Raw genomic sequence first — 25,498 nt, forward strand, 5'->3', positions numbered from 1 at the left:
GGGATCCCAGAAAGGGTTACTTCATAGAAGAGGAAAGGGGGAAAGGGACTAGAGGATCAGGCTAATTCAAATTTGAAGGCCAGGCGGAATAGCTCTGGGTATGAACACACTTTCATTGTACACACTTTCCAGTTGTTTGGAATGGAGCATACAATATTCTGGCTCTCAAAATCAAATTGCAATTTTTTTTCTGGTACGAAAGCCTGTTTAAAAGAAAGGTAGAACTCCCATCTTTTTAGCCGCTGGCGCTAATAAGAAGATAATACTTTCAGCGCTTTGTAAGCCAGCATACGCAATTAATTACCCACTTACTTAAAAATATTGGGGCACCTGTGTGTGTGTTTAGTTATTTTCCTATAATAAGTGCTAGCTCCTTCATGCTGAGATTCACACTGGGCAGCAGCCGGCCGCCTTTCCTGGGATGGAAACAAACTGGTTGGCTTCAATAGGTTATTGTTGAGTAAATGCAAATATCTGCACTCACTGGAGCAAACAGGAGGCAGGGGATTAGGAGTGAGGAGTTGCTGGAGTGGTTGAGACCATCTGTTGCAATCCTGAGAAAAGAGAACTCCCATTTGCCGCGCATGCTAATGAGGACCGTGATTGGCTCTGCTGTCACCTCTGTAAAGTGGGATCACCCCAGCACAATTGAATTCAGGCCCCTGGATGCTCATCAAAGCACATGTTGTAGCCTCTGCTGTTTGAGTTGTAATTTCAGATGCTCCAAAATGAGTCTTGACCATGCCTTCCCACCCACCCCCAACCCCCAGCCTTAATTAAGATGTGATTTGAGCTGTTTTCCGAAGCGCCTTGCTCTTTAATACACTCGAAATTACTCATTTGCAATCAAGGAGCTGTATTTATTTCTGTTCCCTCGGTGTTTATGCAGGAGGTGCCGGGTTTGAAAATATCCTTTTGGTCTGTTTTGGCTCTCACAATGTCTTCATTCAGAGAGAATTCTCGCCCTTAGAAGAACACGTTTTGTTAAAATAAAATTATCTCATGGAAAGCTTGTTTCTTCTTCTGTTGTTACAGCTATGTTCTTGAAGGCTGCAATCTTCCCTCCCCAGTTTAAGCTGTGGATTATACAGAGGGTCCCTGCCTTAAGGTACCATTGTTTTGTTATGTATTTGCTGGCTAGAACTGCAGGCTAAAACATCTCCATACCTCTCTATACCAAATGATGAAACAAAGGGGTGCTGTCCTCCTGTTAGGCCACGGGAGAAATTTGGCTGGTCATTATTGAAAGCAGAGTGCTGGACCACATGCAAAGAAAGAGATCTATCCCAACCCACAAACTGAGTGCAAGGCAAAGGAACAAGTGTGCATCTGAGCTCAAAAAATGAAACCACTCCCTTTTTCATACACGTGTTTATTTTAAATTTTGTTCCATAAGAAAACATGGAATAACAACAAGGAGCTGCGATGTACAGATGTTTTGCTTATCTGTGACACCAGATGGCGCTGTGGAGGTCTGCCTTTTGCCAACATGATTTCCCACTTTGAGGTTTACAATGTGTTTTCCTGAAACACTTTTTTGATGCTTTTGAATTATGGTGCTGGAGGAGAGTCTTGAGAGTCCCATGGGCTGCAAGAAGATCAAACCTATCCATTCTGAAGGAAATCAGCCCTGAGTGCTCACTGGAAGGACAGATCCTGAAGCTGAGGCTCCATTACTTTGGCCACCTCATGAGAAGAGAAGACTCCCTGGAAAAGACCCTGATGTTGGGAAAGATGGAGGACACAAGGAGAAGGGGACGACAGAGGACGAGATGGTTGGACAGTGTTCTCAAAGCTACCAGCATGAGTTTGACCAAACTGCGGGAGGCAGTGGAAGACAGGAGTGCCTGGTGTGCTCTGGTCCAGGGGGTCACGAAGAGTCGGACACGACTAAATGACTAAACAACAACAAGATCCAGTCCAAGTCTTCCCAGTTTGCTACGGTTATCTTTTGTCCATTGAGCGAATCCATACCAATGACCATGTAAGTCACCTGTGGTGTTTTCTTGTCTTATGGCTTCAATTTGCATCGTCAGTTTTTCTAATAAAGCAACATTCCCAACTGTAAATGCCCATTCTTGTATTGATCCTCCCTCATTTGATTTCCAGTTATGTCCTATCGTTTGCTTGGTCGCCGCCAAGAGAAGTGGCAGAATGCCTTAGGAAGTGAGATCTGTGTTTTGCCCATAGCGAAAAGTGCCAGCAAGGGTTTTATCTAAATATGGCGACCTGTCATTTTGCTACATACAGTGGTACCTCTGGTTAAGGACTTAATTTGTTCCAGAGGTCCGTTCTTAACCTGAAACCGTTCTTAACCTGAGGTACCACCTTAGCTAATGGGGCCTCCTGCTGCCGCCACACGATTTCTGTTCTCATCCTGAGGTAAAGTTCTTAACCTGAAGTACTACTTCCGGATTAGTGGAGTCTGTAACTTGAAGCGTTTGTAACCCGAAGCGTTTGTAACCCGGGGTACCACTGTACTAGAAACAATACTAAATACACAAAAGCAGCTGCCAGTAAAAACTGTGGCGGCAGCTCTAGAGGGTCACTTAACTCCAGTTGTACTCTGAGTTTTGGTTCTCCTGTAGGCAAATGAGCCAATAAACTCACAACGGCATGGCTTGTATGCCAAAGGAAAACTTGTTTACTGGCTTCGATGGAAGTAATGCTGGGGCGAGTTGTTTACAACTTTACTCTTCCCTAATAGCCTCATAATGCAACTCACTGTTGAAAGTTTGCTTGAAAGCTTGTTTGCTTGCTTGCATAAACTCGCTCCAGTGAGTTATTATTTGCTTTTTCAACTTTTGTTCCCAATATAACGTATTATTAAACGCCCCCTTTCATTCGAAAATGTTGTCTGGAACACATGCATGTCTCCAAAAGGATAAGTACGATTCCCCACCACCCTCCTTCATTTGTTCAAGCCTTCAACTTTTGACCTGTGCTTTGAAAGAGTAGTTACGACTGGGTGAATTGTTCCCACTGAAGATGAAGAAAAGAGATCACCTGTTAATAGATCTACTCTCTGTAGTGAAAGGTTTGTTGCATTTAATACCATCACCCAATTCTACACCAGCTGACGGCAGATTCAGGTAGGTAGCCGTGTTGGTCTGATGCAGTCGAAATAATTTTTTAAACAAATTGTGCAGCAGCACTCCCGTTGCTTGGTCCCAGCTCTTGCCAACCTAGCAGTTCGAAAGCACGTCAAACTGCAAGTAGATCAATAGGTACCGCTCCGGCGGGAAGGTAAACAGCGTTTCCATGCACTGCTCTGGTTCGCCAGAAGCGGCTTAGTCATGCTGGCCACATGACCCGGAAGCTGTACGCCGGCTCCCTTGGCCAATAAAGCAGATGAACGCCGCAACCTCAGAGTCGGCCACGGCTGGACCTAATGGTCAGGGGTCCCTTTACCTTTTAAGAATCAAGGTGCAGAGGTAGGAACAAAGGGGGGATGCTACGACTGCATGAAAAGCGATATAGTCATGTGTCCCCAAATGGAACCCTGAAACTTTTGGCCGCTAATCTCTTCCGTGCAATGTGATTTTGTAGGGTTTCATCCAGCTCCCGCAACTAGTGAGGTTCCCATCATGGTTCTGTGTTACATCTGAGGTGAGGGGGGAAACGGCAAGGTTTCTGCTGATGAAACTCGCATGGCAACTCCAGAGCCTCTAGCAGGAAGCAGCAGAGTGCTCAAATTATGGGGGAAATGTAGGCGAGACCTTAATGAAATCTACAAGTCCCCTTCCGTCTCCTTGTGGTGTCTGGTGTCACTGAGGCCATGTTGGTTTCTTACATGCTACAGTTTCATGTGACAGCCTAACTGGGAAACTATGGATTAAGGTTTCCCTCCAATCCGGGATTGGAGCTAAAGGAGAGAGGCCATAAACTATGTTTTATAGGACTGAGATAATAACATCTGAACCAGACCAAATGTTTAAAGTACAGTTGACTCCTTGCCTCTTTCTCTTCCACGCCCGCACACACACTGCAAAGTTGTTAAAAGATAAGGGAAGGATGATGCAGTAAAATGTATTCTTAATACTGTGTACATTTCACTCTGGCACACTGTAAGAATAATTAGGACGTAAGTTAACCCCTTGGATACTAGGTAAGCACCAAAAATACTTTGAAGAATCAATGGAATGTTGGCTGGCATGGCACAGAAACATTCAGTCACAGTCAAACAGTTTGCAATTACCTCAGGGAAACTTCGGAGCTGCACCTTTGAAAACTTCTGCAGAGACTGTTTTAATCCACAATCACTTTGGACTGGCATGCTTTATCTTCTGAAAACACCTACAAGGCCCAATTCACTACTGCCTAGCACTTAAAAAAAATATTTGTCTTGCATCAGTGTAGGATGTTACCTCTGTAAATAAAGAATTCAGACTCGGTTTGTATTTAACCTCCCCCCCCCCCCCAATATCCTATAAATAATTAGAGAATGTCTCAAAGCATTTATTACTAAAATGCTTCTTTCATTTGACAAAGGAACCTTTGAGTTTCCATGCTCCTATTCAGAGGCACTATTTAGATTTCCTTAACTGAGACCTATTCACCCACCCACCCCACTTCCAACCTAGAACTTGTTATTTCTGGATTCATTAAAGATAGCTATCATCAGATAATTTGAGAACAAAGAGTTTTTTGTGGTTATGGAGCTAGGTAGGAATTTAAGTGAGTCACGCAGTTTTACAGCATGTGCCAATTAACTTTATATTATCTCTCTTTAGATAATGATTTATCCTCTTGGGATGTACTTTTTAACCCACAAATGGCTTTGAGAACAACATCTATACATGGCAGGCATAATCTGCACACAAGCTTAAGTAGGTTTCAGACAGGATGAACTGCCAGAATGTTCCCTGAAGAAACCTGGGGGGGGGGATAGTAAATTTGTGAGGGGAGCAAAAATAGAAATTGATTAATAAACTTGCAAAAAGCTCACATATTTTTAAGAGTTGAGCAGTGTATGCTGAATGGACGCTGGCAAAACACAAGCCTTTGCAATCAGCTACCTCCTGGCTGCACACTAGTTCCTGCACAGAAGGTTTTTTTTATTGTTGTTGTTGTTGTTACATTTTGTATTTATTTAATATTTTTAATACTATTTTATAAATTTTTACAATAACAAAATAAATAAATAAATCACATAACAGCTCCCATACATGGCATTTCCAAAAATCCCTTAACTTCCCTCCACCCCCCTTCTTGGTTCTTTTGTTTTACATTTGTTCATTCATGTCCATAATAACTTCGATTCACAATAATTTCCAATTTTGTACATTATTCATCGTATTGCAAGCGTCTTCCTATTTTTATTCAATAAATAAAACAAGCAAGCAAGCAAGCAAAGGAAAGTACATATAGCGTCTCCACTTTCCGCTCATAGAGCCTTTTCCACAATTTGTTTACAGTGTTTATGAGTCCCTGTTGCCATTTGCATTATGAGGTTGGGGGGAAAGGAAAGATCTTTCTACTGCATAGTGTTTGTGCAGGGTTTTTGTCTCAGCATCACATGTGGGGAGGTAATTAATTCATTTTTGTTGGCATTGCAAGAGCTTGGAGGGTCTAGAGCTTGCTTGGTTGTAGTGTGGTTGGTTGGTGTGTGTGTGTGTGTGTGTGTGTGGAGCGGAGCTTGCTGAGTCAGATTAGTCATATTAATTTGTATGCTGTGTGTTGATGGAGTGATACGTCATTTTCTTCTTGTGCTGTGTATGTGATAAAGGAGAACCACACCTGGGTAAAGGCGTTCTCCTTTGCTAGTTTAAGTTGTTGGTTAACTTTTCTAATGGGGCTGTTTCCCATACAGTCCGGTACCAAGTGCTCTATATTCACACCTGACCAGTCTTCCCAAAGTCTCCTTTGAAAGGAGAATGTTAGCCGCTTTGAGACTCCTTCGGGTAGTGATAAAGCGGGATAAGAGCCAGTGTGGTGTAGTGGTTAAGAGCGGTGAACTCGTAATCTGGTGAACCGGGTTCGATTCCCCACTCCTCCACATGCAGCTGCTGGGTGACCTTGGGCCAGTCACACTTCTCTGAAGTCTCTCAGCCTCACTCACCTCACAGAGTGTTTGTTGTGGGGGAGGAAGGGAAAGGAGAATGTTAGCCGCTTTGAGACTCCTTAAAGGGAGTGAAAGGCGGGATATCAAATCCAAATCCAAATCCAAACTCTTCTTCTTCTTCCTTACAATGTTTCTGGCTGCTGAGAGCAGGGGCGAAGGAACACATCGTAACCCCTGGGGCAGGCGTCGCTGCGTAGGGCGCATGTGCGGCATAGCTACGTACAAGGCATGACACGGAAAAACTGTCTGTGGACAAACGCCAGCTCCCTCAGCCAGTAAAGCGAGATGAACACCACAACCCCAGAGTCGTTCACAACTGGACTTAACTGTCAGGGGTCCTTTACCTTTTTAAAAAAAATCCTGATCTTACCTAGTGATTTTTGCTTGCTTGGTTCTGGGAAACCAAGCAGAAAGTATTTTTCTGATGCTCCAAATTTTTCTAAATCTGGGGAAGGGGGAGAGACAACTTGCACACTTGCCACAAGGAAGTTGACAGTGATGATTTGGGGAAAGAATTGAGTACAGGTAACACCATCAGAGAAGGGACAAGGGTGGCGCTGTGGGTTATACCACAGAGCCTAGGACTTGCCGATCAGAAGGTCGGTGGTTCGAATTCCCGCGACGGGGTGAGCTCCCGTTGCTCAGTCTTTGCTCCTGCCAACCTAGCAGTTCGAAAGCACATCAAAGTGCAAGTAGATAAATAGGTACCACCCTGGCAGGAAGGTAAACGACATTTCCGTGTGCTGCTCTGGTTCGCCAGAAGCGGCTTAGTCATGCTGGCCACATGACCCGGAAGCTGTACACCGGCTCCGTCGGCCAATAAAGCAAGATGAGCGCCGCAACCCCAGAGTCGGCCATGACTGGACCTAATGGTCAGGGATCCCTTTACCTTTACCTTTAACACCATCAGAAAGGTGTGAGGTAGCAGTGGGGCTGGCTGCCAAAAGGAATGCATTGCCCATGAGGTGTTGACACTGTAACTTAGGAATTTGGAACAATTTCCCAATCTCAGTGAGGCTCATTCTTCTAGTTGTCATCCTTCATTGATTTCGTCTGGACAATAGAACCTTAAATAATGGGATTTACATTTGAGGGAAGACGCACAGGATTACACTGTCCTTGAATTGTGAGTCACTCATCATTGGGGCAGAATCAGTGCCAGATTTACGTATAAGCTAAACAAGCTATAGCTTAGGGCCCCACTCTCTTGGGGCCCCCAAAAAAATTTTAAAGAAAAAAACTGGATGTACATTTCCAAAATATAAGATAAAAAACAAATAAAATAAAATCTACATACAGCAACAGTGTTTTGTGTTGTGTAGGCTCCTATGATGTAACTAATGGGCCCTCCCTGGTAGCCTGCTCCCTAAAATATCACTGGTTTGCTCATTTCTATATAGGGTAGCATATATTAAACACAAAAACCAGCGACAATTTTTTGTTGACAATGGACAGCTGGACATATAAAGGGCCACATCACCTTCAGTAGCTTAGGGCTTCATCAAACCTAAATCCAGCCCTGGGCAGAATATAATTTTGTTGTGAATAATAATTGTATTTGCTTTTTAAATGATGCGTAAGTCTAATATAGCATAAAGGTAAGCATGCCACAATGACAGCTTCTCCATCTCAGCTTCTTTGTAACATTTCAGATCACATACAGTGGTACCTCAGGTTAAGTACTTAATTCGTTCCGGAGGTCCGTTCTTCACCTGAAACTGTTCTTAACCTGAAGCACCACTTTAGCTAATGGGGCCTCCCGCTGCTGCCGCGCCACCAGAGCCCGATTTCTGTTCCTATCCTGAAGCAAAGTTCTTAACCTGAAGCACTATTTCTGAGTTAGCGGAGTGTGTAACCTGAAGCTTATGTAACCTGAAGCGTATGTAACCCAAGGTACCACTGTATAATGAAGCTGAAAGAAAGCATTTGCTGAAAAAGTTATCATCATTCAGTAGCAAAGTTTCTACAAAGAGGTAGAGTATAACCCACTGATTTCATGCAGCAAATTCAGCAATTCACAGCATTACAGACAGACTCGAGTCTCTGCACAAAAACACTGTTAACTTGTGCAATTCTGCATTCAAGGTGCCGTTCTGAATCATTCACTTTTTGAGGCTTTTTGCCCCTGTGGGATAATCTGAGTCATCTACGACTCATTTTTTTTTTCCTAATTAATTTCATTCCCAAATAAAATAAAGGTTGCCCCAGTTATATAATCATTCCTGAGAGAAATTGGCTTTTGCATAGCTAGCTTGTCACTGAAGTGGGATTCTCTGACAACACACCCCTGTTTCCAAAGAGCAGACATTTATTTTTAGCAGACCTCCTGCTGAAGCCTGAAAAGTGTGGTTCTGATGTTTTCCTTATTCTAAATTTAAAAAGTGTTGTGAGTTGTGGTGCGTGTGTCAGTCTGTATCATGCCCGAATCCATTCTAATTCTGGGGGTCCAGCAAGGGTTAAAAATCTGACGGCGGATTCCATTGCAGAATTAGCCAGGCAAGGTCCTAGTCAGGCCCGTCTTACCCATAGAGGCTAGTGGCGCAGGGCACCAAGTTCTGGAGGGCGCCAGGCAAGAGTCCGGGGAACACCGAACGAGTGCGCTGAGTGAGCAAAGGTGCGTGCGCCGCTCCTGCCGAATTCCCCCCTTTTAGTCTGCAGGCGCCGAATTCTGCTCTCTTGGCGCATGCCCTCTCGCTGCCTGCCATGGCCACCGCGGCACGAACCGCCCAGCTGATCCGGTAGGCACCACATCCAGCCTCCGCTTCTTTCCCGGCGGAGGAGCCGTCCTCCAACCACTGCCCGCCTCCTCCAGCCCTAAAAAAAGGCCAACAACTCTGGGAGGGGGGGCGCCAGAGGGATCTTTGCACCACAGCGCCAGATATGCTTACAACCTGGCCACAGTGATCCATGCGACGGTCACCTCCAGGCTTGACTACAGAGTTTGGGTGTAATCTTTGATACCTCCCTCTCTATGGAGGCGCAGATTGCAGCTATAACAAAGGCGGCATTTTTTCATCTCCGCCAAGCTAAGCAGTTGGCTCCTTATCTCTCTCGCCCTGACCTAGCCACTGTGATCCATGCGACGGTCACCTCCAGACTGGATTATTGTAACTCGCTCTACGTGGGGCTGCCCTTGAGACTGACCCAGAAACTCCAGCGGGTGCAGAATGCCGCGGCGAGACTCCTTATGGGGTCTTCGCTGCGAGTTCGCATTCACCCAGTGCTATACCAGTTGCAGTGGCTCCTGGTGGAGTACAGGATCAGGTTTAAGGTGCTGGTTTTAACCTTTAAAGCCCTATACGACCTAGGACCCTCGTACCTACGGGACCGCCTCTCCTGGTATGTCCCACAGAAGAACTTACGGTCTGCAAATAAAAACATCCTGAAGATCCCAGGCCACAGAGAGGTTAGGCTGGCCTCAACTAGAGCCAGGACTTTCTCGGCCGCGGCTCCAATCTGGTGGAAAGCTCTGTCACAAGAGACTAGGGCCCTGTCTCTGGTTGAAGCCAATCTAACTTCCTTAGGGCCTGGGACCACTAGGGTGTTGTTATTTATGGACCTTGAAGCTCTCCGTGGGGCATACCAGGAGAGGCGGTCCCATACTCCACCAGGAGCCAGTGCAGCTTGAAAAGCACTGGGTGAATATGCTCCCATGGCAAAGACCCTGTGAGGAGCCTCGCTGCAGCATTCTGTACCCGCTGGAGTTTCTGGGACAGCTTCAAGGGCAGCCCCGCGTAGAGCGAATTACAGTAGTCAAGCCTGGAGATGACCGTCGTATGGATCACTGTGGCCAGGTCGGGGCGGGAAAGGTAAGGGACAACTGCTTGATGCGGCGAAGGTGGAAAAATGTCGCCTTGGCTGTTGCTGTAACTTGCACCTCCATGGAAAGGGAGGCGTCAAGGGTTACACCCAAACTCTTAACGGAAGGCAATGGCACTAATTGGGCCCCCGCAAGAGAAGGGAGTTGGTCCCTCATCCCCATGCCATCCCGACCTAGCCATAGGACCTCTGCCTTCGAAGGATTTAGTTTCAATCGGCTCCCACGAAACCATCCAGCCACAGCTTCCAAGCATCTGGTGAGTGTGTAAGGGGCCGAGTCGGTGTGGCCATCCATTAGCAGATAGAGCTGAGTGTCATCAGCATATTGGTGACCGCCCAGCCCAAAGCTCCGGATAATCTGGGCAAGGGGGCGCATAAAGATGTTAAAAAGCATCGGGGAGAGAATTGCGCCCTGCGGCACTCCACACACCAAGGTGTGGCGCGACATTTCCCTCCCTAGTGCCACCCTCTGTCCCCGACCAGAGATAAAAGAGCACAACCAGTTACGGGCTATGCCCTGTATCCCCACGTCTGCGAAGCGGTGGTCCAGAAGATCATGATCGACCAGGTCAAAGGCTGCTGACAAATCTAAAAGGATCAGCAGTCCTGACCCGCCTCGATCCAGTTGTCTATGGAGATCAGAGCCATCTCTGTCCCAAAAGCAGTTTGAAAGCATGTCAAAGTCCAAGTAGATAAATAGGTACCAATCCAGTGGGAAGGTAAATGGTGTATCCATGCGCTGCTCTGGTTCGCCAGAAGCGGCTTAGTCATGCTGGCCACATGACCCGGAAGATGTACGCCGGCTCCCTCGGCCAGTAAAGCGAGATGAGCACCGCAACCCCAGAGTCGGCCACGACTGGACCTAATAGTCAGGGGTCCCTTTACCTTTACCTGTGGCCACTACGGAAGGGAAAGCGTTTAGTCTCAGTGGGAAAGCTCAGGGGGCAGCTGCCCTGGTTCGTCGCCCAGCAGCGCCAAAAACCCGCACACGCCGTCTCTTGAGGCAGACGGGCGCCCACACCCTCGGCCACCAAAGAGGGGAAAGCCCGAGGGGGGGGTGGCTTCCCGCTGGCTGCCTTTTCCGCCCTGTTCTTCAGGTAGGCTGCCGCGCGCTCCTCCTCGCCGTCCAGCCGAAGGGCCGCCCCTCGAGGGCTTCGTGCGCCCTGGGCGCAAAGACGCGCCGCCCCCTCTCTGCCGCTGGGGGCCGCCGGCCAGCCCAGCCCAGCCGCCCAGCCCAGCCCTCTCAGTGAGGCGGGGCAGGCAGGCAGGCAGGCGGACTGGCTGTCTGGCAAGGCTGGCGAGCGAGCGAGGGAGCGAGCGGAGCGGAGCAGAGCCGCCCGCGCCTCTGCCCAGAAGCGCTCCAGCGGCGCCAAGGAGCAGGTAAGCGCAGCGGGCAGGGCAGCCGGCTGCTCCGCGCCATCCCCGGCGGGTACCGCCAGCTTAACCGGCGGGCGGCGCCCCTCGCGGGACCCTAGAAGCGGCGTCGGGTTGCGGGAAGGGAAGCCCCAGGGGAGGCGGAGCGGCTGCTCCGGGCTGCTGTCGGGGCAAACCCGGCCGGGAAGGGGGAAATGGTGCGCAAAAATGGTTCTTCCGAGGCGCGCTCGACGCGCCTTCCGAGGTGGCGGGCGGTGCTGGGGCAGGGCTGGCTTTCCCAGGCTGGCTTTTCCCGAGGGGGAGAGGAGCTGCCCTCTCCGCTGAGGAGCCTCCGCGAGCGTCCCTCTCCTCCCGACTCCTTGCAGGGCACGGGGCCGCCACTTCGGGGACCCAGAACAGGAGACCCCCGGCCAGCCCACGGAGCAGCATGCATCTGGAGGATGGCTGAGGCGGGCCGAGGAAGCGCTGCCACCACTACCCACGGCGGGCTGCCCCGAAGCGAGAGGAGAGGAATGATTGCTGCGTGGGGAGTCTGGTCTTGCTTTTTCCTGGTCGCCACTGTGCAAAGCCTCCCTGCAGCCAGGATTCCTATTCCAGACCCCGAAGAAACGCCGACAAGAGCACCATTAGGTAAGGAAGCAGGAGGGCTTCTTTTCCCAGTTATGCTGCATTGCATTTTTAAGCATTTCACGGATGCATTCCAAAACGTAAGACTTTTTTTCTTTTCTTTCATCCACTTCCCATCCCGTTTTCTGTAGTTTCTTATTTCTGCACCCCTATCTCCTCTCTCTTAGAACATAACGCTAATTACAACGATCTCTCATTCCCTCTGTTGCTCATAGTTCAAATCCTGATCACGAATCCATCATGCTATAATAGTCCCGAAAAAGGCTTCCATTCTTCAACAAAACAATAATCATTAGGTTCTCTCGTTTTAGCTGTTAGCGTTGCTGATTCCTCAGAGTCCATCATTTTACTTATCCATTCCTCTTCAGTGGGAATTCTTCCTTCCTCTTCTTTTTGCGCATAAGGAATCCTAGCTGCTGTCATTACATACATAAACAGCTTAATCGTCTTTTTTGAAAGCACAGGACGGCATGAATATAGTTGACAAGTTTGGGGGGTTTTTATTGGTTGTTTTTTTTTTGTATTCCGTGGTATATAGGCTAAAAAGGTTATAAGCCTTTTTAAAATGGGAACACGCTTTGGATGTCTACCTGCCTGAAAGGGTCCCAGTGTCTGATCCCAGAAGACTTGGCTTCAGTTTGGCAACTTTTCCTTTCCAATGCCGTCCCCCTGTGCGCAGTTTTACAGTGCCATAGGACTTTGTAGTTTTTGTTGCAAAAGAGAAACACAGCTATGCCTCTTAAGTTTGCTCTCTTGAGAAGTACGCAAGGATAGAATTGCTTCTGTTGCCTCCAGAACGGTCTGCTCTGCACGTTTGCGATACTTTCCCTGCATACTTGCAAACTGCTGCTGGATCCACCAGAAGTATTCCAACACCAAACTGTTACAGGTCAAAGACAAAGTCTCCAATAATAAACAGAAGCACCTCAAATGGTTATTGTAGCATTAACCAAATGACAAATGCTAGGGTGTATGCACTTAGATGCCTGTGGCTTCACAGAAAAGCGTAACTTGATTTCCATGCTGGAAATAGTGGGTGTTCGGCCCACACAAAATATCTTTGTACTTTTGAAATTTGAAAATCTGGACTGGAAAGAAACAAGTCCTTCTTTCAAATCCTTTTTCCCAGTCTCACGTGCAATGAAATGTTCTGTGCCTTGTGGTGTTATATCTCCCAGGCAAATTCTGTGTTTAAGGGAATGGAGAAACAGGGTTGTTTGGGGTTTTTTGGGAAACTAGAAATTGAAACAAGAGAGACATGAACATTTGTGCTGAACATTTTAAATATCCAAATGACTCAATTTTAAATATCTAACTGACTCAGTTTATTTTAAGCGGGAAACTCCTTGTACAATATCGCTTAAACTAAACATTTGGAGAGAGAGTTAATCGTTTCCCCCTTTGTTGGCAGACAATAAAAGTCAGGGTATACATCTGTATACACCATGCACAAAAAGTTCTATCTGTGTCAGGTTTCCATTGTTTGGGAAAGAAATGAAACATGCTTAGCAAACAAATGAGGGTGGAATAAATGTGCTTCATGGCAGCTATTCACACCGGGACATTATTTCCCTTCTGTTTTCCTGGTACAGCTATAGATCACCCAGGGCAGTGCTATTTTTCAAAGAAGAGAGGTGCCGGAACTCACCATGAACACCTCCCTCTTTCTCTTAGAATGCCAATGGTGCCCACCTGAGAGGTGCCGAAATTGAGCTCCGTCTATGGGGGGGGGGGGAGAGAGACCTGAACCAGGGTCATTGTTTTATTTTCAAAAAAGTTTGACTAAAATGCTGGGTTCTCCATGAAGATTGCCTGGCTCATTTCCCCACAACTAAATTGGTTGAATAATGGAGCAGCCAATTCGATCCAAGTGGATAAGTTTTGTACTGTATATGAAACAAGCTGCATGCCTTGTAGAACAGTCCAGAAACTCACTAGGTATACAGTCAGTTTGTTGATCCAGTGTTTGCTCCTTCTTTCCTAGTGGACTGCCCTTGTTCTGAGCTTTTAAACCAATTCCTTTGGAGTATGTAACCACATTTTGTAAAGTTCAGAATGGGATCTCTGAACAAGCAAGTTTAGGACTGAGTTCCTTCACTGTACAGTATTGTGCTGTACTGCTATTATGACTGCTGATAATGTAGCTACACTACCATTCTGAAGGAATAAGTACTTGAATGGTGTACATATTTTTAGAATGTTAAGATGGAAGGGCCCGGCAGCAGTGGCGTAGCGTGGGTTGTCAGCACCCGGGGCAAGGCAAGTAATTTGCGCCCCCTAACCCGTGGATTTGCGCCCCCTAACCCTAACCCCCCAGATGTTGCGCCCGGTGCGGCCGCCCCCCCCTGCACCCCCCATGCTACGCCACTGCCTGGCAGAGATGTCTTAGAATGATGAAATCCCTAGATTGGGTCTACAATCTACAAATTTCTGGCAATAATATTTTCACTCCTTTCCGTTTTCAAAGAGGTAGAACTGTCCAGCTGTATAGACTCCGATGGGCAGTCTTAGTCTTTAGGCAGTCTTAAGGGCCTTTTCATACATTATGTTGTGTGTGTGTGTGTGTGTGTGTGTGTGTGTGTGATTTTCATTCTAAAAGCATGCACTTAAAAATATAAATGCAACGAACATGTTATTGTACAAATATAGCAGGATCGGCTTGGGCTTGTTGTCAGATATACGCTACCAAGAATGGCCCTACCTGAGTGCGGCTGTATTTTATTTCCAAGAACTGTATCTCGGACTAGGGATCTAAGAGTGCAGTTTGCTGAGCGCAGAAGTTGGTATAATCCCAGTGGAATAAACGGCAACAAGTGGTTTCAGATTGTTAAGTAAAATGCACGTTGGTCCCAATGGTTCCCAATGCTTAGCAGCACAAGCAAAGTTGCACTAAGCTTTGTAGTGTGTCTGTTTGGCCAAGAAGGATGGTTAGCATACATACATAGATAGATAGATAGATGATAGATAGATAGATAGATAGATAGATAGATAGATAGATAATAGAAAGATATAGATAGATAGATAGATAGATAGATAGATAGATAGATAGATAGATAGATAGATGATAGATAGATAGATAGATGATAGATATAGTGATGTTTGATTGATCATTCCCTGTTTTTGAACAAACTATCAATATAAAATGGTCCATAAGAAAAGGTTCTGTTGAATCACTTGTATATAGAAGACAGAAATTCAGAGCCAAGCAAAACACAGGTGTTTACTTTTGAATCTGTAAATTGCACAGTCACAAGCAAACACTTTCTCCTGGTCAAATGGGCCGTGGGGGTACTGATTCATTACTGAGGCTTGTTGTTCAGCCGCTTTTTGCCTTTAACACAGCTCAAGACCTTATTTTCCATAAAGGGGCTTGGAAGCATTTTTCCCCAGTGATCTAATTCTCCACACGGGGCTGTGAAAGTTGTAACAGCTACTGCCTTGTGCTTCTGCTCAGCTACATAAAACACACATTGAAAGGAGGCATTCTGGAGGTATGTGTATGTTTGCTAATATGAATACTAGCTATAAGTGGAGGTGGTGCAAATTCTGACATCTCTACAGGGAGGTGTTCTGCTGTTAGCAGGAAGAAGGCAGATGGTGGGGTTGCTGCTGAATAGAAAAATACTGGGGGCCTCATTTGGGCTGCATTTCTCTCGTCTCCCTTTTCTCAGGATTGCTGCAAGAACAATGTCATTTTATTTTTTATGAATGAAAGTGGAGAGGCAAGGCAGAACTGACCGTGTATGTCATTCACTCGCAATGGCAGAGATGATTAGGGAGGTCAGTGAACTTGTTTGCAGCCTTGAACATGTGGTCACTCTATTCAGCCACCACAGAATAGGCGTTGGAATAGTAAAAAAAAAAAGCTCCTGCAATTTGCATTCTTATTCAGATAAAGATATTACTTGGTACGATCAGTGAATGTCAAGTAGTGCTTACTGTGTTGTTAGACAGCAGACAGATAAAAATAGCAGCGGCATATTTTAAGGAGTTTGTGAGGTGCTCTTTCCCAATTGTCCTGTAGTTTCCACAACACCCATTTTAATTCTTTTCCACAGAAAAAAAAATCCCATTGCCCCATTACGAACGAAACTCGCCCTCCCCTTATCTTACCCATTAAGTGTTCTGGATCTAATGATATTCTTGAGACAGAATGTTTATTAGCTGGCAGATAAAAGTATCTGTAATATTCAAAGAGCAACAAATACGTTTTATTTTATTGTTATTAAACATTTATACCACCCTTCATCTGAGAATCAGAGGGTGGTTTACAGTATAGAATACATAACAAAGTAACAAACAGAACAACAATCCCATACTTTTGGGGAGAAAACTATTTGAACCATACAGTTATTTTATTGAAATAGCTACATGCTGGTTTTCAGCCCAGGGGTTCTCTGAGCAGCTTACAGTAGTTTGAAAAAGCAACCCATTGACAATTACAACTTCTTTATTTAAAAAACCAGAAGAGCACCCCAGAAAAGCTTCTTTTTAAAACAAAACAAAACACCAGGGTCATACCAGCATTAAAAGTGCAAACTTAAAAGCAAAATAACCCCTCTGTTAGGAGTAAACTGGAGCAGATTTTGACATTAAAACAAGTGGGGGAGATTATTTATTTATTTATTTATTTATTTATTTATTTATTTATTTATACATACCCCGCCCATCTGGCTGGGTTTCCCCAGCCACTCTGGGCGGCTTCCAACAAAACACTAAAATACAATAACCTATTAAACATTAAAAGCTTCTCTGAACAGGGCTGCCTTTATATGTCTTCTAAAAGTTTGGTAGTTATTTTTCTCTTTGACATCTGGTGAGAGGGCGTTCCACAGGGCGGGTGCCACTACCGAGAAGGCCCTCTGCCTAGTTCCCTGTAACTTGGCTTCTCGCAGTGAGGGAACCGCCAGAAGGCCCTCGGTGCTGGACCTCAGTGTCCGAGTAGAACGATGGAGGTGGAGACGCTCCTTCAGGTATACTGGACCATTTAGTAGAGTGCAGGTATCCGTGTTTGGTCTTGATACATGCAAAGTGAAGAAGCGTAATTTGTGGGTAGGAAGACCTAGGAACCCCTTGGGTCACCTTTGAGCACATCAGAATTCCTGCTCAGTGCAGAGAGATTGCTCATTTTCCTTATAGGAATGGCTGAATTGGTCAAGGAGAAATTGATGCCTCTTCGTCAACAAGTTGGGACGGTACAGTATTCCCAACATAGTCACTGAGCTAGTTTGGACAATAAACCAGGAGAAGCATTCATTTTCACTTTAGATTCAACACAGCTCGCTGTTTTGTCTGAACCCAACACAGTGTGGTTATTATGAGCAGTAGCTTGCTTAATTAAAACAAGCCGGTGTGAAACCGTGGGTTGTGAAATTGTCCTGTTTCAACAAACCGCAGTTACAATGAACCACAGTTATGGGTTCAGACAGAACGCTAATGGAAACTAAAGCTTGTGGCTACAAAAGGAGGGAGAGGCTCCAAAGCCCGAGGTTAGCTGAAGCTTGTTCCCATTGTGGTAAACCATGGTTTATTGTGATGCCTGAACTCGCCCACTGAGTCTTCCCAGAAAGAAAGACTCCTATACCTTTTCTGCTGGGAAAGAAAAGTGCACCAGCTAAAGCAACCAAGATGTTTCTTTCTTGGGAGAATTGCCTTTTTTCTTTCGCTCTGTTCCTGTAGGAAATATACTTTGATTAAGTTGTACAGCTGGAAACAGAAGCATATCAGGCTGCCAAGTGCAGATGCAGTCATCCAAAAAGGGCTGCTGGGTATCTTTTATTCCTTTCAAATGGATATTGTGCAAGTGGGATGGGCCGGCCAACCTGTGATGCGTGGCCATCATGCAGCAAAGCTTGAGCAGGGACTGAATCCTGAGCTCCTGTTTGGTCTTACTGTGTTTCGTGGCCAAGTTTACATTATCTGTTGCTGTTTTGATGTGGATTTTCAGTAAAGAAAGGGGTTGAAACATGGATTTCTGTAGCGGAGTTGGGTTTTCGCAAGTGCTCGTACGAAGGGCTTGCTTTAAGTTGCTATAAATCACTTTCTTCTTCCAAGCAAAATCACGTCGTTGACATCGTAATTGGAACCTGACACTTTCGTAACAAGCTGCTGTATGGCGTGAACAAGATTTGTAATCTTGCCGCGTTTAATTATTATTATTATTTTTGGAGCAGTTTTTGTTTTCTTAAAAAAACAACAACAATCATATCTAATTATATTTTTATCTGCTGACAGTCTATATCAGGCTTCCTCAAACTCAGCCCTCCAGATGTTTTTGGCCTACAACTCCCATGATCCCTAGCTAGCAGCACCCGTGGTCAGGGATGATGGGAATTGTAGTCCCAAAACATCTGCAGGGCCGAGTTTGAGGAAGACTGGTCTATATTGTATTCTGCTTGTAGCAGCGTAGTTTCTTGACACTGATTGGCTGAGCTGCTGTGATGGCATGGAACATTCCTGCTTGAGGAACAAGGTTTTAGCAACAAAGGTTTCACAGCCTGGCTTCTGTTAGAAAGGATAGGCCTCAGCCTTTGGGGGATTGGCATCCCTTATATGGTGTGGTGTAAAGGCATACAGGGGATGCAGGTGGCGCTGTAGTCTAAACCACTGAGCCTAGGGCTTGCCAATCAGAAGGTCGGCAGTTCGAATCCCTTCGACGGGGTGAGCTCCCGTTGCTCGGTCCCTGCTCCTGCCCACCTAGCAGTTCGAAAGCACATCAAAGTGCAAGTAGATAAATAGGTACCGCTCTGGCGGGAAGGTAAACGGCGTTTCCGTGCACTGCTCTGGTTTGCCAGCAGCGGCTTAGTCATGCTGGCCACATGACCTGAAAGCTGTACGCCGGCTCCCTTGGCCAATAAAGCGAGATGAGCATTGCAACCCCAGAGTTGTTTGCGACTGGACTTAACTGTCAAAGGCATACAAGGCAACAGCCTTGCTGAACCTAAGCAGGTCTTGGCCTGTATGGATGCCCACCTGGGAAGCACATGCCTTGGGAAATGTAGTTTAGTGAAATAGGTCCCTTCCAACTCTACAATTCTATGATTTTATGGTTCTATTAAATGATACAGGCCTGTAGACAGAAGATCTGGCCAGGGCAGGTGAGGGACTGGAAAGGTGGGGAGAAAGAGAACGCAGCAGGTATCAGAGAGCCCAGAGGCTAGGTGGAAAGGGTCGCAGCAAGTAGCAGAGTGAGATCAAGGTGTGTAACCCAAGTGCAGATGGAAGCATCAGGATCTTGAGACTGAGAAGACTTCGGGACTGAGGCCCAGGGCACATAAAGGCTGTGCAGGGTTGTCAAGTCTAGACCCTGACAGGGTTGCACAGAAGGCTGACTCTGGCATTATTATTTCACCAGCACATCTGTGGTTTAGATTATGCTAGGCACTGGATTTCACATACACATTTGAACAAACCAGCTCTTTGATGGTAAGCTTCCTGTATTATCGGATTGAAACTTAACTCGGTGTTGATAAAATTGTGCTGTTTTTCTTAAGATAGGGGATGGGCAGAGCCTTAATTATTACTTTAATTTTTAGCTTCTTCTATGTGAATGCATTGGCCTCATCCTTATTTTGGTGGACTCCCCCACCCGCCGGTTGCCTCCGCCATCAAAACAAGGGGAAACTTGTAAGATACATTACACTGAAGGCATTATGACTACAAGTGATTCTAACTTTTAGAATTGGTGCCTGAGTTTTCTTATTTTCCTCTTTTTTCCTCATCCCCTTTTTTCTTTTCTGTGTTGTGTCTTTTAAGATTCTAACCCACCCACAGGCAGATACCACCTTGTTTTTATTGATCTTGGGAAAACTGCTCTTGGAACCTTTTGTGTGTTCAGACCCAGAGACCTCCCCCCTAAATAAATACACACTGGACTCAAATTTTAGTTTTGGTTTTTGGCAGAATTTAGGCCACAACTTTATTGATTACAGAAAAAGTGAGTGTTTGCTTTGGTTCGACTAGCTCCCTACACCGTTGCAGGTAGCGCCGACCCAGAGCTCTATCATAGGTCAGACAAGGGTGAACACCTAAGGTAGGTGAAAAGCCCGGGAACAGACTCTGTTCATTCCCCCAGATGCTCCCCTGGACTCAGGCATGGGCACAATCCCTTCTCTGGGGTCGACCAAACCATCAAGTCCCTGGATTCCTTTAACGGAATACCCTTCACATAGGGATGGCGGGACTGTTCTCCCATCCCTATCACCTGAACCAGTGCCTATCCGCAAACTTACAAGTTGTGACAATTTGCTACGTGGCAGGCGAAACCCAAATGGCAACAGCCAATCAGCCAAGTGGGAGAAATTCCTTCCATGCCCCTGTCCCAACGACACACGACGGCATAGCAAGGTCAGTCACAAAATACCCTAAATATAGGGAGAGGTGGGCGGGTGTTCCATTTGCACGAGCCGAAAGAGAATCTCTGGGTCACATGCAAGGGGTTAAATAGGTCCCTCGAATTGTATAGACTGCACCCCAGATTACACCCAGCAGCGAGGGACCTACCAATCGGATGTTGTGGCTATCCAATAGACCCAACCCACAACCAGGAGGTCAGTCTCCAGGTCTCACCACAACAGTGCCCTCTTTTAAGGAGGACACAATTTCCGTGAAAAACAACAACCATGCCTTAAATAAATATAAATAAATAAATTTAGTCTTGCAGCGGTGAAGGTGCTACATTTTTCAGCCTGCCTGTGTTGGCAAAGCCATCCTAAACAAGAGGTGTTTTCTGAATGTTATGAACAAGGCAGGAGGTTGTTGGTTGCTATTGTAAGCTTCCGAAGGCGACTCTCGTTTTAGATGATATTCCAGAGATCTGCTTCCTTCTTCCCTTTGCCACATGCAAAGCAGGGGGCAAGATTGCAAATGCTTCCATGTTCGGCAAAGGTGATCAGACTCTAGGAGTCTTGGTTGACCACAAACTTGACATGAGCCAACAGTGTGACGCGGCAGCTAAAAAAGCCAATGCAATTCTGGGCTGCATCAATAGGAGTATAGCATCTAGATCAAGGGAAGTAATAGTGCCACTGTATTCTGCTCTGGTCAGACCTCACCTGGAGTACTGTGTCCAGTTCTGGGCACCACAGTTCAAGAAGGACACTGACAAACTGGAATGTGTCCAGAGGAGGGCAACCAAAATGGTCAAAGGCCTGGAAACGATGCCTTATGAGGAACGGCTAAGGGAGCTGGGCATGTTTAGCCTGGAGAAGAGGAGGTTAAGGGGTGATATGATAGCCATGTTCAAATATATAAAAGGATGTCACATAGAGGAGGGAGAAAGGTTGTTTTCTGCTGCTCCAGAGAAGCGGACACGGAGCAATGGATCCAAACTACAAGAAAGAAGATTCCACCTAAACATTAGGAAGAACTTCCTGATAGTAAGAGCTGTTCGACAGTGGAATTTGCTGCCAAGGAGTGTGGTGGAGTCTCCTGCTTTGGAGGTCTTTAAGCAGAGGCTTGACAACCATATGTCAGGAGTGCTCTGATGGTGTTTCCTGCTTGGCAGGGGGTTGGACTCGATGGACCTTGTGGTCTATTCCAGCTCTATGATTCTATGATCAGGAGAATTTCTGCATGGGTAGGATTCCTGATTGTTTGGAGGAATCCTAAGTGCATTTCTGGTTGAATGCATGGCTGCCGCCTGCCCTCTGCACATTCAGTCTCTATGTGGTAAGAATGAATTAAAAAAGGGCCCATCTCCTTTTGCTTCTCCTCTCTTGCCTTCAGTTCACAGAAGACAGGCCTATGGAAAGGAATTAGACACAATAATTAAATGGACCCTCTGTGTGTCAATTCATAGCTGTCAACTTACAGATTTGAAAATAAGGGACCAGCAGCCCCGAAAATAAGGAATCAGCAGCCAAAATAAGGGATTTTTCCGGGCACAGGTAGGTTCAACTTCTGAGCCAAAGGCAGAAAGCCCAGCCAGCAGCCAAACGAAGCCTCAAGCGGTGGTTCCCACAGCGCAGCAACCCGGCAAAGGGGATGCAGCAAGGAAAACCACCATCACCTCTCCGCTGGGAAGCGCTGAGCAAAGGCGAGTCCCCAGGCAACGCGGCCGATTTGATCGGCACAATGCACGCAAGCTCCACCCCACAGTCGTTCTTAGACTCCTTATTGGGTGAGCAACGCAGCCAAGCAACACAGTTGGAGCCTCCCTCCTCCCTGGCCGGCAGGGAGGGAGGGAGAGGAGCTGCTTCCTTTGAAACCCGGGAAATTTAAGGGACATCATCAATAAGGGACATCAGTGGGACACGGCGCTGGGATAAGGGAGTTTACAATAATTATTTGCAGAAATATTGTAAAATCTTTGAATGTTGAGGACATTGAAATGAATCGCAGGGGCTTTAGCAACAAAGTAAAATGTAAGATTGGATTAATAACAGATAAATTAATTGGACATGAATTTGCTGAATTAATTTTTTTAAAAGGGATACAAGAATAGGAGACGTGAGGAAGTCGGGAAAATAAGTTAATTGAAGACGAGAAATTAAGAAAGAGGGAATTTTTATCTTTTTCCTCTTTTTTTCTTTTTTCTTTTTTCTTTTGTCGTGTTTAATGTTTGTATTTTTGTATTGTATTGTTTTTTGTGATTTTGTATTTTCTTTGTCTTTGTATGCTTTCTTATTGTGAAAACTGAATAAAATATTTATTAAAAAAAACAAATAAGGGACAGTTGACAGCTATGTGTCAATTGTGTAGGGTGGGGCTGGGGGTAACCAAGAAAGGGGAGGGTTGCTTTCCTCATGTTCTCCCAGGAGGTTTCCTGGGAGCACCTGGGTGGCCATGGCTGGAAAGGGGATGCTCAATGGGTATATTCAGCCAGGCTGCTCTTATTTTATTTGCTTCCTTTAAAACATTTATATTATTGTAAGCCGCCTAGAGATCTCTCTTATTTGGTGCCATATAAATATTGCTAACAAATACATGTTGGATCCCTTTCCGTAGTTCACAGTGGGTTACAGTGAGATAATATATACCGTATTTTTCCGCCTATAAGACGCCCCCATGTATAAGACGGCCCCTATTTGGGGGGACTCCAAATTAAGAAAATACTCCTTAGCACTACCCGTGTATAAGACAAGCCCCAATTTTAAACCTAATTTTTTGGTTAAAAAAACTAGTCTTATACATGGAAAAATATGGTGTGTGTGTGTGTTATTTATTGCAGATTTTGTTAAGCTACCTGTTCTGAGAGGTTTTATCTGATTTACAAGATAGAAATTCCTTAATAACAAATAAAATACTGGTTATATTCAACAATAATAATAATCAAAAACGAGGTAGCCAATCAAACTAAAAACAGGATGAAAGCTCTTCTGAAATCTACTGACAACAATTAAAAAGAGAGGGAGAGAGAAAGAGAAAGAGCGAAACTGGTCCCACCCCCCAAAACTGGACTATGGCTTTTGACTCTCTTTTTTCCTGCCCACCATGGCGTTAGAGAAAATATGTCCGTCCGTCCCCCCCATCACCCTTCAGAAAAAAGTTCAGATCACAGCTAGAAATGTCTACCGCACTGACCACAGGCAAACCTCAGAGATATGAGCTTTGATTTGTCTGGGAAGTACAAATGTTCAAACAGAAAAGAACGAGTTTTATTTTATGGAAAAACTAACCATATTTGTTATAGACAAGGCTAGTTAGTGTTTGCTATTATTACATTTTTGCTATTTTCAAGTCTAAATGCAGCGGGTGGAAATATGTGGAACAGGCACGCATAGTTCAATTTCCTGACTTTCATTTTTAAAAACAACTAAGGATCTAGTCCTCATGACTGAGAGGCTATATCTGAAACAATGTGGCAATAGTATCTGAGGAACCAGAGGGGTACTTGGAAAAGTTTTCCTGTGGGTGGGCTGGGTGATGTTTCCTTTCCTGCAAAGTCTTTGCCCCCTTCCCATGAGTAACGACAGCAGCATAAATTATGCAAATCAAGAGGAATGTGCAATTTTTGGGCGAAGAGTTTTGCGTGGTCACGTAACTGTTATCAGTATAAACGTGGACCTCGTTGTGGCTTAGCCTTGAATACAGCATTAAAAACTCTGCCGTTCCAATATAGCTAGAGGCTAAAGAACGCGGGTGGCGCTAAGACTTGCCTAAGACAGAGCTAAGACTTGCCTAAGACAGAGCCTAGGACTTGCCGATCAGAAGGTCGGCGGTTCAAATCCCCGTGACAGGGTGAGCTCCCGTTGCTCAGTCCCAGTTCCTGCCAATCTAGCAGTTTGAAAGCACGTCAAAGTGCAAGTAGATAAATAGGTACCACTCCGGCAGGAAGGTAAACGGCGTTTCCGTGTGCTGCTCTGGTTCGCCAGAAGCGGCTTAGTCATGCTGGCCACATGACCCGGAAGCTGTACGTTGGCTCCCTCGGCCAATAAAGCGAGATGAGCGCCACAACCCCAGAGTCAGTCACGACTGGACCTAATAGTCAGGGGTCCCTTTACCTTTAAAGAATACCAGCGTCATCTGCTTGTGAGATTTCTCCTTGAGGAAGAGTAGTAGGCCAATACCTTTGACATGTTGCGTCACTTTTAACAGCCGTACCGCTATTGTACCCATCTGTGAAGGTATACACCTAGCGCTTTTAAAAATATAATGTTGTTTGAGTTGTGCTTTATTTCCCCGCTTTGTGTATGACACACCCTCCTGTTTGTGATGCTATGGAGACTGTCGGGTGGGTGAGACAAGGGAACCTTTATACAGCGAATTTGATATTCATTACCCTCATAACCTTTGTCTTTAGTTAGCAGGAAGGCTTTGCGATATCAAAAGCAAACAAGGAGCCTGAGATACGAGAAGAGCAAAGCCTTAGGTAAACTTGGTAGTTAAATGTGAAAAGTAATCCGATTAAACTTACCCTGTCGTTCTTCTTTGGGGGCGTGTAGTTGACACACCACGTCTTACTGTGTTTTGTAAAAGCCTGTTTCGTTCTGCCTTCTTGTCTTGAAACTGTGCTGGTGCTTGGAAGAACATCATTTGCATCGATATGAAAAATGAGGGCGTGCATATTTTACGGGTGCCATTAGGAAGTCTGGTGCCATTCTCATCCAATTCCAAATGAAGCTGCTACTGGTCCACTTCTGGGTTTGGGGTGGGGAAGGGAGGAATGTTTCCACACTGTTTGAGCTGGCATCTCAGGAACAGTGGATCTGCTGGGGCAGCGCTCAGGAGCTGGCTGATCTGGAGCTGCAGATAGGCTAGCTGAGGAGGGCTCTCATATTAAGATTGCTCATGAGTAGGTCCACAAGTAGGAATATCTCCAATCCATCTCTGTGATGCCGTTTGGTGGCCTGCAAAAAAGTGGGTGCTTGAGAACTCTACCCCTGTTCTTCTCGTCACACTTCTGGCTTCCTCTGCAAAGTTCTTCTCAGTTTCTCTAGTCTTTCGCTCCCCGCCCCTTCAGTTCCACCAGTTTTACGTTCACAGTACAGTGGTACCTCAGGTTACATACGCTTCAGGTTACATACGCTTCAGGTTACAGACTCCGCTAACCCAGAAATAGTGCTTCAGGTTAAGAACTTTGCTTCAGGATAGGAACAGAAATCGTGTTCCGGCGGTGGCGCGGCAGCAGCGGGAGCCCCATTAGCTAAAGTGGTGCTTCAGGTTAAGAACAGT

At 45.8% G+C, this 25,498-nt stretch overlaps 1 protein-coding gene across 5 annotated transcripts in view; it reads left to right on the forward strand.

Moving 5' to 3' along the window:
• Positions 1 to 11,143: 11,143 nt before the first annotated feature.
• FGFR3 (fibroblast growth factor receptor 3) overlaps positions 11,144 to 25,498 on the forward strand; it is a 69,185-nt gene continuing 54,830 nt past the window's right edge. For all 5 annotated transcript variants that reach the window (XM_082223076.1, XM_082223077.1, XM_082223078.1 and 2 more), the window contains exons 1-2: positions 11,144 to 11,263; positions 11,623 to 11,887. In XM_082223076.1, the coding sequence (XP_082079202.1) occupies positions 11,698 to 11,887 (190 nt within the window). In that variant the 5' untranslated portion in view covers positions 11,144 to 11,263; positions 11,623 to 11,697. The remainder of the gene's footprint in view (positions 11,264 to 11,622; positions 11,888 to 25,498) is intronic.

Source organism: Podarcis vaucheri (genome assembly GCF_965113315.1).
Source record: "Podarcis vaucheri genome assembly, chromosome: 5".
Taxonomy (NCBI): domain Eukaryota; kingdom Metazoa; phylum Chordata; class Lepidosauria; order Squamata; family Lacertidae; genus Podarcis; species Podarcis vaucheri.